The following is a 13,727-nucleotide window of genomic DNA, read 5'->3' on the forward strand; positions in this document are numbered from 1 at the left end:
TGTAAGCAGCTGATTGTGCAGTATGTGGGCTTTTAGCATGTTGGAAGCTCTAGCGTAGGCTGCCTTATGTACTGCCTGTTGTTATGCAAGTATCTCCTGTTCAGTGCAGCTTTGCGGGTCTTCAGTTGTATGTGTGTGCTATTTTCAGCCAAGATCAAACTATATGGTCATTTCCATACCAACAGTTTGCAGCTGATACTCCAAATAGGAATAGACATTGTACTCTTCTGTGGGTTGCATTTGTTCCCTTCTGGGAGTGTATCAATGTACTATGTAATATATGTGTGTAATATATATGTACTTGTTTTATGAAAGGCTGTTTACATTACTGATTCATCCTTTGATTTCCTTTAATGAATGAATCTCTGTCCTTAATTATGAAAAAGTCAGAAATGCCATTATAATTTAGAACAGCTCACAATCTTTAAATGCTAATTTCTTCTAGCCAATACAAAATATCTTCTTATTGCTGGCAATATTTATTAGATTTTCGGGAGACATTAAAATGTGCATCTAGGGACTATTAATGAAAAATTGCACACCCAGTCATGTAAATGACATTATTACTGTTTAATATGTAGAGCTGCAACGATTAATCAATTTGTAAGTTGAAAGAAAATTAATTATTTCCAAACAAAATTGCCATTTAATAGTTCTGGGGTTTCACATGTTAGAATCTACTGCTTTTATTGGTCTTACATAATAGCGAAATGAATATTTTTACAAAACAAGACATTTGAAGACATGATCTTGTGCTCTATGATATTACGTTAAGCATTTTTCACTGTTGTCTGATGTTTTATAGACCAAACAATAAATTGATATTGAAAGTAATTGGTAGTTGCAGCCCAAATAATATGCACTGCCTCTGATTAATCAATTAGCATAATTTCCATTGATTTATTTCCTGCCATGGACTCACCAATAAATCACTTCAGCTTTCTTGTTTGTTATTGGGTTGTGTATTATATGAACATACCATGCTATGAATGCTGTATAGAGATCGCACTTTAGGGCGAAAGTCCCCTCTAAACAACAACTAAAACAACTAAACAACAGCGTCATCATGATGCTACACTGTGATTGTAGAAAACATGCTGGCATGGTGGAATCAAAAGAGATGCGACGAGCATGACTTGTAACACAACAGCTTCAGCCTCTAGTGTGACATAAAATGTAGTGTCGCCAGAGCTTTATAAACAACAATGATATGGGGATTACAATCATTTACTGTCCCTCTTATATAGTGGCTGATTTCATCCTCTTCTCAGAGGCTAAGGAGCTCCCAAATGTCCTTGTTTTCCCAATACTTCCTCTTTGAGTTAGCAGCTAGCTAGGGCTGTGACATATGACGAAAGATATCATCTGACGATAAAAAAATGTCTATCGTATGGTATTATGCTATATTGTTTATTTTATTTACATCATCTAATAACACTTTGCATTCGTCCATGTGGCAGAGGGGGCATCCACACAATGCACGGCACTCGCAGTGAATGACCTGAAATGAATTGAAATGAGTGAATTTAACTTAACCATAACAGTACTTTTTTAACTTAATACTTTATGTTATTTAAGGTTACAACAGTATTTTATTAAACTTTATTATAACAGTAGTTTATGTGACTATTTTCTGGCAGTAGCCACTTGAAAAAAGTCATTAAATGAACGTGGTTCATTTAATGACTTTTTTCTTAGTAGCTTACAGTGATTTAGAGGCGATTTCAAAATATCACGATATATATTTTGTATTGTGATATAGCCTAAAAATATAGTGGTATTATTTTAAAGCCATATTGCCTAGCCCATCCACTAATTGCAACTACATGCTTTTTTAAATGTTCCGTGGTGGATCACACACATAACATGTCGTCACACCCGTCCTACCCATGGTCCCGTCCTGTTGTTTATACAGACACCGTTACTACCTCACGTGGCAGCAACTCTGAAAGTTGTGTCTTCTTAAATGATTTCTTAGATTATTTCTACCGTCTTTTATTGCTTTGATTCTTTTACTCATTTAGTACTTTGCCTTTCAAGAGCTGCCTGTTTTATCACTTTTATTCCTTTTATTTGCTTCATTCTTGTTGACCTTTTGTGTTGCATTTTGTTGTTGCCTTTTTGTTTGACTTTGTTGATGTTTATTTTATTATTCCTGAGTTCCTGCCTTTGCTTTGTCTTTTAAAGCACTTTGTAAACATCTGTTTTTAAAGGTGCTATATAAGTGAAGTAATTATGTGTATGCATATTGAAGGTCTGTTACCGCATAGACAGCTCTGCTGGTAATCTCCAGCAGCTTGTGCTTTGCCCTGCGCTCCGACTGCCTTGCTTCCTGCAGGTCCTGTTTCAGCTGCTCAGCCTCCTTGGCCCTGAGGGACAAATAGACAGACAGATGCAGTTAATACTTTAATTCACCTCCCAATCCTTCGACAGAGACAGAATTATCTAAATTAAATCCAAAATTATCTTACATAATCGGTACGCCGGTACTCCATGAAGCAGGAATGTCACTTTGTTATTACCCAGGTGATCAATGTGTCACCCGAGCAGACAATCATTTCTAACACCATTACTCCACCATCGAGTTTGCATACAGAGATGTAAGAACGTTATATGCGGGCGATTACATTTCTTTTTATTGTGTTCCTGAACATTCAGCAGTTCCTCGTTGATGTGGGGGAGCTATGTGCCTCGAGGGTTTGAGTGGACAAACTCATTTACATGTTGAGTGCTACAGGTTTGAATTTTCCTGGTGCAGAAAGTGCTCATCCAGAAATTGCAGTTACTGGCAAGTGGTTAATGCTACCCATTTGAAATGATTGCCTAATAAATTGTGAAGTAGAGGCTGTGAAGTGATATTCTTAGTCTCTATGTATACTGCTTTATTATAAAGATGACTCAAGTTCTGTGCTACAGTGGATTGGCATCTATCAAGCTTGAGGATCAAGGATCACTCGTCAAGTCATCTCCTTATCCATCTGACCTCCAAAAACAAATAAATGTCAACAGCAGCTTTGATAAGGACTTGATTGAATCACCCTGAGATGTATAAAAAAAAGTAAATGACAGAATTGCTTTTTAAGGCACAGATAAAACAGATCAAAAAGTTTCAGCACCATGGAGCTTTAATGTGTGGGAAAACAGACTGTTTGATAGGGACTCCCACCGTCAATCGATAATACTGCTTACAATTAACTAGCACAAATTAACTGCTGCACCTCAGACCTGGGAGGAAAGCTGCTGAACAAAAGCTTTCTCCCTTTTTCTACTTCTGTGTGCAGCAGTGTGGCTGTAACCGCATGATTACCTGCCTTTCAGCCGCAGTGCAAGAACAAAGCCTTTAAAATTAAATGATTTTTAAACAAGTTAGGAGTTCTTTGATTGGGCAATTTAAATGCAGCTGTGTTACCTGGCTCTATGCTCACAGAATATCGACTGGCTTCTGTGCTGCTGAGCAAGCTGAAATGAAGCAGCGAGTTTGTGCACTTTGACATTTAACACTATAGCTCAAAAACATCTGGGAGGTTCTTGAGTTGAGGAGTTTATTTAGGAACTGTGTTTTCATGCTCCTATGAGACAAAACATGCTTTGCGAGATCATAGTGACCTTAACTATAGACCACCACAATCTAAACATTTCATCATTGGTTACAAGTGGACATCTGTGCCAAATTTAAAGATAAAGATAAATTCCCTCTTAAGATATTTCATTGACAAGAATAAGAAAGATGCAAGGTCACAGTGACCTTGACCTTTGACCACCAAAATCTAATCAGTTCAGTTCAAGTCAAAGAGGACGGTTGGACCAAATCTGAAGAAGTTCCTTTAAGGTGTTGTTGTGTTGAAATATCACATTCAGGAAAATGACACAAATGAGGTACCAGTGACCTTGACCTTTTAACATCAAAATCTAATCAGTTTGTCATTAAGTCCAAGTGTTTTTGCAGAACATTATGATGTCACAATGAAGTTGGCCTTTCACCTTTTGGATATAAAATGTCATCATTTTATCTTTTTAGACGTGTGTGAAAATATGTAATAATAAGCGCAAGAATTCCTGAGTTATGGCAAAAAAACACACATTTATGAGAATAAGACTGATGCCACACTGACCTTGACCTTTAAATACCAAAATCTAATAATTTCATCTCTGAGTTCAAGTAGATGTTTGTGCCAAATTTGAGGAAATTCCCTTGAGGCATCCTGGTTGACAAGAAAGGGGTGAATGGATGGACGGATGCAATGGCAGACCATTCGCATGAAAACATAACGCCTGCAGCCACCGCCATCGCTGGCACAGAGGCATAAAAACCTAGGCACGTTGTACATGTGACTGTGTGTGCGTGGTGGATACAAAGGAGGAGAATTTGAGTACGAGAGAGATAGTGTTGACAGAGACAAAGCCACAGTGGCCAACGCTGGATCAGAATCATATTCACTGCAGCATGAATGGCCTTACAATCTACAATTCTTCCACTCCTGTACTCTCCCCACCTCCTTTCCGATTCCTCGGCCATCTTCAGGGCCAGCATCTCTGCCTCCAGCATCTTCTGCTCCATGAGCCGCCGCTCCTCCTGGCCACGGATGGCAGTCACTTTGATGCGTTGCATCTCTGTCTCGGCCTCAGCAGCTTTCTGGGCCAGCAGCTTAGCCTCCTCCTCCGCGATCTGGGCCTTTTCAGCCAGCAGGTCCGCCGTCTGCTCTGAACGCAGCTGGAGAGGAGCAAGAGGAGGAGGAGGAAGAAGGGCAAACAAAAGGAGAGTGAAAAGGGAAAACAAAAGTTGAAAAATGGCAGGGGAGATATAGGGAAATGGAGCAAAGAAAGAGAAATGGAGTGAGAGGAAAATGTGTTCAGAGATAAAAAGGGGAAAGAAGTGTAGAGGCAGAGATGCGCATATGAATTCAGAAGGAGTGAGACAGATTGATAGAGGGGAAAGAAGCAACAGTGAGACACATTAACGGGGAATAATGAGTAAATGACATGAAAAATAAGAAACACTTCGAGGAAGAGAAGATCGTGTGAGAGGAGTTAAATTTGACACAAAATATTTGTTTTAAAACTTAGTGTATATGGGACACGTACAACAAAATGGTGGATTTTAGAAGACTAAGCTAACCAAATGAGTCTTACCAGTGCGTCATTGGCCATGTGAGCCTCATCCTGCAGCTGAATCAGTCTCCTTTCCAGCTCATCCCTGGCTCTCTCTGCCTCCTCCCGCAGCTGCTTTTCCCTTTGCAGACGCTGCCTCTCCACCTGAACGACAGACAGATTTGAGAGTGGACAACAAACAGAAGAAATGTTTAGAGTAATGAGTGGAAAAATAGAAAAAAAGAAAAACAGAGACAAAAGATGGAATATGGACAAAAAAGATGATGGACAAGGTGCAACGTGGATCCAACAGAAGAAAATAAAGCAGGTGCACCTGAAAGATACTTAAAAATGTTTTGTTTTAAGAAAATCAACTTCAAAAAGTAGCTTTTATGTCCTAACAAAGCAGTGTCCTCGGTTTGTAGGTGCCTGCATTCTCTTCCTTGTATGACTTAAAACACAGATGTGAAAACACATCAAAGACATATTTTCTGTTTTAGGCTGAACTAAAACAAGAGTTGCTGAACAGAATGCATTTTGTGTCATCAAGTGTGCTTTCATCCACCTGTTTTGTGCATTTTCAATTTGAGCACAAAAAACGCCAGTGGTGATTCAACAAAAAGTCAAACTATCGCAAAAAAAAAAGTTATGCTAGGCTAAGGAAGAGAATTTGGTCTATATATACTCAGGATTTGCGACAAAATTCAGTTGATACACACTGAAATCTTCAGAAATCAAAATTATGATGTATATGAATCATGTGACTTTAATGTTGCTATAGATGAAAAAGGGTGGCAGGTAAAACAATCTGTGAGGGTCAATGATAAGGCTGAAACATCAAACAAATTAATAATGGAAAAAACCATTAACACCACATTTCTAACATTATTTACATCTTCTGAGGTTTGACTGGTGCTCTTTTAATTGCATCATCTCGTCACTCTATCTCCTTTTGCAATAGTTTGATGGCACCCCGCTGAAGAATTAACGCCAGCAACTGTTAATCTCGACGTGTCCGAGACATTTGGCATAACAGTAGAAGAATCAAACACATTAATTCACATTTTCATGTAACAATTTTCTGGATATTTTGTTAAAATATGCACTAGATTTGGATGGCTATTGGTAAGTTTAAACCCCCTTCTCTCTTCTTTGTTTCTCTGTTATCAGTACCTGTTTCCTGGCTCTCTCCTCTCTGGCCTGAGACTTCATCTGCTGTACTTCAAGTGAGTCAACCCGTCGGCGCCGCATAAACAGGTCATGGTTCCCTATACACAGCTGGAGGATCTGCACGAGAGAAACAAAACCAAGAATGCCTGCTACTGTGCTTCCAATGCAATGTCAAAAAAGGTTGGTATATCTATAAACTCTGATTCATCTGCCACTTCAGGTATTTTCCTTCACCCTCACAATGACAAACAAATCAAAATGATGGACAGGGACATCAGATGGAAACTGGCTGCGAGCTAATTCTGTTGCAATTACTTTTAATTGTGCGCCGTCCTGCAACAATAAGCAATACATTAAATTGAATGGATTCCAGACTGCTACAGTGGTGCAAAAACAGTAGTTACTCTCTGACCAAAACAACCTCTACCATCTGAAATGAACTCACCAGTTTGTTGACTCTCAGCCGTGAAGAGTTGAACTTGAAAACATTGGTTTTCTTGTCAAGAGGTTTGATGGTAAACTAAACATTGAGAAAACAAGAACACCAGATTTATGGTCAAACCACAAATGAAAAAGACACAGCTGTCAGTAAGACTAGACAATATCTTTGAAATCAAAATCACAACACTGATAAGGATATTTTCTCATATATATACATACAGTACATGTTAGAACTGGACAATATAGAGAAAATCAAATATCACAACATTTTTGACCAAATACCTCAACATTGAAATTGCAGGATTGAGCACTGGTGTTTTTATGAAATATTTACACCAAAAAATCTCAGATAAATTATCATCAGTGGCAAGCTCTGGAAAAACAAAACAAAAAACTTTTCTGTATTGTGGCCTTCAAAACCAGGAAAAGACAGCATTCATTGTATTCCAATATCCATTATCTAAGACAATATCTAGCTTCATATCATGATATTTGTATTGTACTATTATATATTGCCCAGCCTTGGTGTATATATTACAATACAAAAGATTTATGAAAAAGTAAAAATATTAAAAAAAAACAAAAAACAACGTAAACATGACATAAAACCTCGTTATAAGCTAAAAAGAAAAGGTTCAGTGAATAATGTTACTGTGATTCCCATCAAAATCAATAAACTATTATAATACATTATGGCCTATCTATAGGCACTGTCCCACCATTCTTTTATCATGAAATACAGCAGCACATGCTCCTACCTCCTTATCGCTGTAGGAGATGTTGCGGATCTCATTCCAAGGAAAGGAGCACTTGGGTGTCAGCCTGTTGTCCGGCTCGTAGATGTGCAGACCGAGGGCGTCCACTCCCAAAAGTAGATCTGTTCCCTTTTTATTCTAAACCACATACAGCAGAGTAAACAAAGCCTTTCTTCAATCCGTCTGTTAAGGGACGCTGGTGAGCAGTAGTGGGACTGCTCTTCAGCCAACATTCATTTAGACATGAAATTGACAGAGGTGGCATTGTGGTGGCATTGTGTTGGCATCGTGGTGGCATGGTGGCGGCTCTGTTTGCCAAAACTATTTGTTAGAGTTGAGCTGAAGAATGCCAGTTGCGGGGTGTATGTGCAGTCTGGGTTTGTTTACTTGAAAAGTAATGCTACAGTGAGTTATTTAAAATGAGGCTGACTTGTCGGTGGTATTTTAAAATGTCTTGGCCTTTAAGAGAATGCACTGTTCCAAGGTCAGAACCACCACAAGTGAATTTGTTTTGTTTTTTTAAAGAGTTCTTACAGGTTTGTTTTCATTATGAAAAGCTCCAGTGTCAAACAGCAGATGATTATTTACCCCAAAAACATACACAATTGTTTAAAAATGCTCAAATAGATTCAGCTAAGGGACAGTTTTGAACAGGAGAGTCAGACAGCTATTCCCCGACTTCATTTCATGACACCACGGTGAAACTGACACACCTCCTAATCTCTCCTATTGGCTTACATTGTAAAGATATAGCAAATCAGCATTGGCTCACCCTGATTAAAAAGTAATTGACGCCATACATGTCCAGGTCCTGAGCTATTTTTAAATACTCCATCTCAGCTTCATCCCTGGTTCAAAGACAGACACACAGAGAGAGAAAGAGATTGAGAGGGATCCAAGGGAATGGAGAAGAGAGGGAGGGAAGGGTGGGAGGAGAGGAGGTGCAGAAGTGGAGAGAAAAAGGAGATCAGACCTTGTTTCCTCTGCTTTTGTGCGTAGCATCTGTCATGTCGCGTGTGATCTATAAAAACTCTGCCACACAGCTCTTGCAAGGGGTGAAAACATAAGCACAGTACTGACACAAAGCACAACTATAATTCGCTAACAGGCTTTAGAGGTCATGCTTGATGGAAAAGACGACTTATTGGGATGCCTCCAAGACTCTAAATACTGTTAGAGAGGAATCAAATGCATCAAACTCTTCTCTTTTTCTCTTTCTGCAGTTGGCGGATCTGTCGTGATTTCAGGGTCAACTCAGCAAAAAAAAAAAAAAAAAAAAAGAGCATCAGCAGACTTTGATGGTTGAGGAAAAATCAGGGCATGCTTCCGCCTAAACTTTTAATAAGTTGCTGTTTGATATGGGTGGTGGGAAACTGATGGTTTAAGCTTCATCAAAGTTTTAACAGGCAAGAGAGCATTATGCCAAGTAAACAAACCTTAACTAGGTTGGACACTGAGTACATTCTGACTTTGGAGTGGGTCGGATGAAATTTAAATGGTAACGCCTGATTAATACTGGGGAAATGTTGGGCGTTAGAGCTGCGCTCTATGAAAAAGAAAATGTGGATGCACAGGGCAAGTCAGTGAGATTGATGTTGTGCTGACATCAGTTTCAAAATCAATTGATTATCAAGTTTGTAGCGAATCTGAGCCAAAACAAAGATTAAATAAACATTTGATTTAATGTGATGGGATATAAAATATGAATGCTATTTGGTAAGGAAATTGGTCCATTATATGAAGTACCAAAATACGAAAGAAAAAAAACAGCACAGAATATCTGATCAGATTTGTAATTTTCAGCAAGAATGCTAAAGTCAAAGCTTGAAAGCTGGAGTCAAAAATCAGTGGGTGACTATAGGGTCTATGAATTAGGCACACTGGTGATTTCAGCTAAATGCTCACAATGACAGTTTTAACATGCTGATGTTTAGCAGGTCTTAAGTTCAGTGTCTAAGCTTAGCATGTAAGCATGCTAACTTTTGCTTTTTAGCACTAAACACAAAGTACATCTGATAGTAGTGTCTTCAGTTTTGCAGGTATTTAAGTTTACCATGTTTACAGTTGGCAGGTGTAGAGTGGTAGAAAGAAAAGCTAACTCAGTGGTGCTGGGTGAGCTAGCAGTAGAGACATGCTTTTTTTTTTTTTTTTGCTCTGTGATACAATTGGTTGTTGATGTTGTTCAGTAGAGAGAAAATAGTTCCTACATGAAACTGTTCACAACAAGCTCTGCAGATTATCTTGAGCAAGTGGGTAATAATGTTTGGAAAGAGACGTTGCTGTTGAGTTTTTCGAGTCAGGAGTCGAGTGCCATCTTGTTTCATTATATCTGAAAAAACGCAGACATCTCTACGGCTGATATCTCCAGCTACAGGTAAAAGGAAAACCATATTTTTTGGATTTTGAGATGAACAGTGAGTGTATGTGATCTTAAATAAAGCCTCACAGAGACACTACTGTAAAGAGATATTGTAACGGTTTTTCAAATGTATTTTTGGGGGCTTTGAGCACCACAAGCCGAGTGCCATCTCGTTCCATTATATTCAAGAGAAGGCAACTCACACCAAACCAGTCTGGATTGATAAATAGTACTACAGGTATGAGGATAAATATGCATTTTTGATTTTGAGGTGAACTGTCCCTTTAAAATAATCTTTCAGTGATACCCAGCCTCAGTGAAGGCCAGTGACCCCTCCTGTACCCCCACTAAACTGCATCACTTACTAAACAATTAAAATTCTAAAGGTGTGAGGATCAACAACTCCCCTCTCTCTGCTGGGGTTGAAAGGGTTATTGATCAGCGCCAGTGAGTCAATTATCACTTTTCCGAGCGCTGCGGCTCAGTTTGCTGGCTTTTAGAACTCACTTGCCAGCCTAAAAATCCCCACCCACAGGAGTTTTAAGACACTCCACATCCCTCACACTTACTCCCTGTTAATTTTCAAAGCTTAAGTTCAGCATACTGGTGGAGCAAAGTACAACAACAGCACTGCTGATTTTCATTCTGGTGCACTTTTAGATTTATGGGAGCAATTACAGCAACATCATTTTTACAGTCCTTTTCACTATGATGTATTGGCTCCTTGCTAAAAGATTCTCTTTTGAGAATAGCCACGTGAATTGTGTTTCTCTTGTGAAAATACATGCAATTACAATTAAAGGTTCAGTAGGTGACTTTTATATTAATAACTTTTTCTCATATTTTCTGGAACTATTTAACAATGGTACATGAGACAGTAAAATCTTTGGCTCCTCAGAGGAGCTACTAATGGCCTTTACAAGAATCCACCGTGAATGAAAACAACCAATCAGAGCTGAAGAGGACCTGTGCTTCGCCGTTATAATTGTCTTTGCCATGTGCGTTGTTGTTGGCCGTGCAGTGTTTGCACAAGCGGTAATTTACATGTGTTAGAAACTCCACCTGGCTCTGTTTAGTTGTTTTCATCCAGGCCTGATGCATTCCTGCAAATGCCTTTTAGAGCATTAGGAGCCAGAGGAACACATTATCTGTCTCATGTACTACTGTCAGGATACAGTAACAGCTTCAGCAAATATGTAAAAAAAATATATATATATTTTAGAAAAGTGACCTACTGTAGCTTTAAAGATAGACTATTATGGTTTTTCAAAAACAGTGTATAAACTCATACAGAAGTAATCCCCTTTAATCATCACTTATAACCCACTAGAAGTGTGTGAGGTGTAGTTTCCTGCAGAGACTCTGCCCTCTGCCTGTATTTTCTTATTTCCATCTAATTTTCTGTGAGTGGACATATGAAGACCTTTTTTAAAAAGGTACCAATCGTGTACTAAACCATAAGAAACAGGCATCCAAGAGACACAACGTGAAAAGCTAAATGAGAGTAAATCTGGGGTTGGCTTTTACATTCATTTTCACTGGCAAGTGTGTTTACAAACAGTAACCGACAATCCTGCAAAGAATACTTTAACTGATTGCTTATAGACTGTGGTAAGCTGTGGCATTTGTCATTGGAGCATATTCTTGGCCAACAACAGATGTTAAAAAAGTTTATACTGTGAATTCATCAATGCTGCTTTAAAAAAAACTTCCTGACAGGAACAACTTTTTTGTGAGTCTTTCTGCATCTCGCTGCCTAAATGGACTTCAGTTTTGCATGAAACATTTCTTGCAGAACCAAGTTTAAAGCATTTCATATGTGAACTTAAAATTGAATTTTGCTGATGACTGTGGAACTTCACAGTGGTACAGTTCAGTTTTCTTTTAATTTTTTTTTTTACCTCGTCCTGCCTCTGTGCTCTGCATAACACGCTGTGATTCTCTCCTCCCACATTTCTGCAGTCATCTGGTACAAGTTAATCACCTGCAGTGGAGACATATACATATAAATTACCGCACATATCAAATGATAGTAGATCATAATGCAGGTATAGGCCTAGATAATTAGGCAAATTTGCAAACATTTTTACTCATCAATGAAAATAAGTAAACCCAGCTGCCACTCACCCTCTTTGGCAGCAGTTCCTCCTCAGCCAAGAATCCAGGTTTGTGAACATTGGGGTCATAGTCTCCATACTGAAAAATAGAGCAAAAGTGCCAAAAGGTTTAAAATCTCTCCAAACTAATGGGCGATCTCCACCTTCCCTCCAATAACAGGCCAGACTATGCCTCTCCTGGGAGCTGTTCATAAGATGAAACTACAGCGCCTGCAAGAAAGGAGTCTCTTGGAGAATGAATGGAGGCAGGTCTGCCATCAGGTCATTAATGTGCACCGCACACACAGTGGCCCAGTTGTTGGGAGATGATGTAAATGATGCTATTAGAGATATCTGAGAGAACTGAGACTTATCACTTATCATCACAGAGCCGGGACACAAATTATATCATGCATGTTTGAGGAAAGATATGAATGGATTAGGCATGACTGAGTGGCAGTGGGGATTTTCCTTTGGGCTAATGTGAAACTGGAGGAAGGATATGAATTATACATGAAGCTACTGTTTAAAAAGTGGGCTATGACTGTAGATTTATGGAAGTAGGTTAACTTGAATGTTTACCTTTATCTGTACATCGCTGTTTGCTCTGAGCATGATACTGTTGTCAAATCCACTTGTATCTTGCCTCGGCACGGTGACTATTGTTCTTTTGTTGTTAAATTATTTGTTTAATTGAGCCAGGCAATCTTTACATATTCATAACCCTTTTGCATTTTTCCACAGTACTGTTTGAGCACTGGGGTATTCTAGAGACAAATTTGTTTCAAAATCAGACAGACTATATATATAGCAAGTATTATTGTGAAAATCTAACTTCATCAAAGAGTCTTAACATTTTTTGGCTCATGCTTTATGTATGAGATTCACATGACATCCTCAGTGAGAAAAATCACATATTTTCTCTGTGAATCTTTTTGGAAAAAAGTTTCCAAGAAAAGTGCTTAGATCTTTGAAGTGGGGTTGTATATCCATAGTCAGTGTATTACATACAGTAGATGTCGCCCATAACACCCCCAAGTTGGAGCAGCAAATCGTATTTTAGCCACCTAAAAAAGTCCCACCTAAAAGAAAGATTACAATTTAAATAACAATCTCAAACAGTTTCATTTAAATAAATGTCTATTTAGCCCCGGTCTGTCCAAAATATAGTTAACAAAGTTGACTGAGCTTATGGCCCACTGGTGAAAGTATTGCATTATTCATGTATTTGCTGTATGAGGGTTCAAAGACAGACGGATGTCGTATGTTGTGAAGTCTTTCGAGGCAAATTGTCATTTGTGATATCGGATAAAAATAAAATTGAATTAAGTGACTTTTGTGAGACTGAACATTTTAAAACGCCAAAATCACACAAATTACACTAGCTTATTAAGGTAGCCGGAGACCAGCAAATTGTGACCAACGATGTTAAATCACTGTTGTTTTTTGATGGAATCTGGCTGTGAAAAGAGCAATAGAACGGCTTAAACTTTCCAACAGAAATGACTGTGTGACAGTAAGGTAAAACTGTTAAAGTATTATTAATAATAGCGTATACTTAATCAGATACTGATTTTTTTTTAGGTGGCTATAATATGTTTTTCTGCTTACCCCATCACAGCAGTACATTGCTTTAGAGTCGGTACCCCAAACTTCTCTAAACTGGGTGCATGCCAACCGCAATTCACTGTATGTAATACACTGACAACGGATAAGTACCTCATACGACCCCACTTCAAAAGATCTGAACTATTCCTTTAAACTCAAGACTGAAAGCACCAAAGTCAGCAAAGTGACAGCTGAACTTTGGTTCAAAAT

The 13,727-nt window shown here is 38.6% G+C and overlaps 1 protein-coding gene across 1 annotated transcript in view; it reads right to left on the reverse strand.

The window, feature by feature from the left end:
- Nucleotides 1-13,727, reverse strand: part of nf2a (neurofibromin 2a (merlin)) — a 37,506-nt gene that overhangs the window by 9,447 nt on the left and 14,332 nt on the right. Inside the window, exons 5-13 of the mRNA XM_042488378.1 lie at nucleotides 11,941-12,009; nucleotides 11,715-11,797; nucleotides 8,227-8,302; nucleotides 7,458-7,592; nucleotides 6,704-6,778; nucleotides 6,262-6,375; nucleotides 5,131-5,253; nucleotides 4,494-4,711; nucleotides 2,264-2,369 (exon numbers count right to left, since the gene is read on the reverse strand). Coding sequence (XP_042344312.1) covers nucleotides 2,264-2,369; nucleotides 4,494-4,711; nucleotides 5,131-5,253; nucleotides 6,262-6,375; nucleotides 6,704-6,778; nucleotides 7,458-7,592; nucleotides 8,227-8,302; nucleotides 11,715-11,797; nucleotides 11,941-12,009 — 999 coding nt within the window. The remainder of the gene's footprint in view (nucleotides 1-2,263; nucleotides 2,370-4,493; nucleotides 4,712-5,130; nucleotides 5,254-6,261; nucleotides 6,376-6,703; nucleotides 6,779-7,457; nucleotides 7,593-8,226; nucleotides 8,303-11,714; nucleotides 11,798-11,940; nucleotides 12,010-13,727) is intronic.

This window comes from Plectropomus leopardus, chromosome 6, assembly GCF_008729295.1.
Source record: "Plectropomus leopardus isolate mb chromosome 6, YSFRI_Pleo_2.0, whole genome shotgun sequence".
Lineage (NCBI taxonomy): Eukaryota > Metazoa > Chordata > Actinopteri > Perciformes > Serranidae > Plectropomus > Plectropomus leopardus.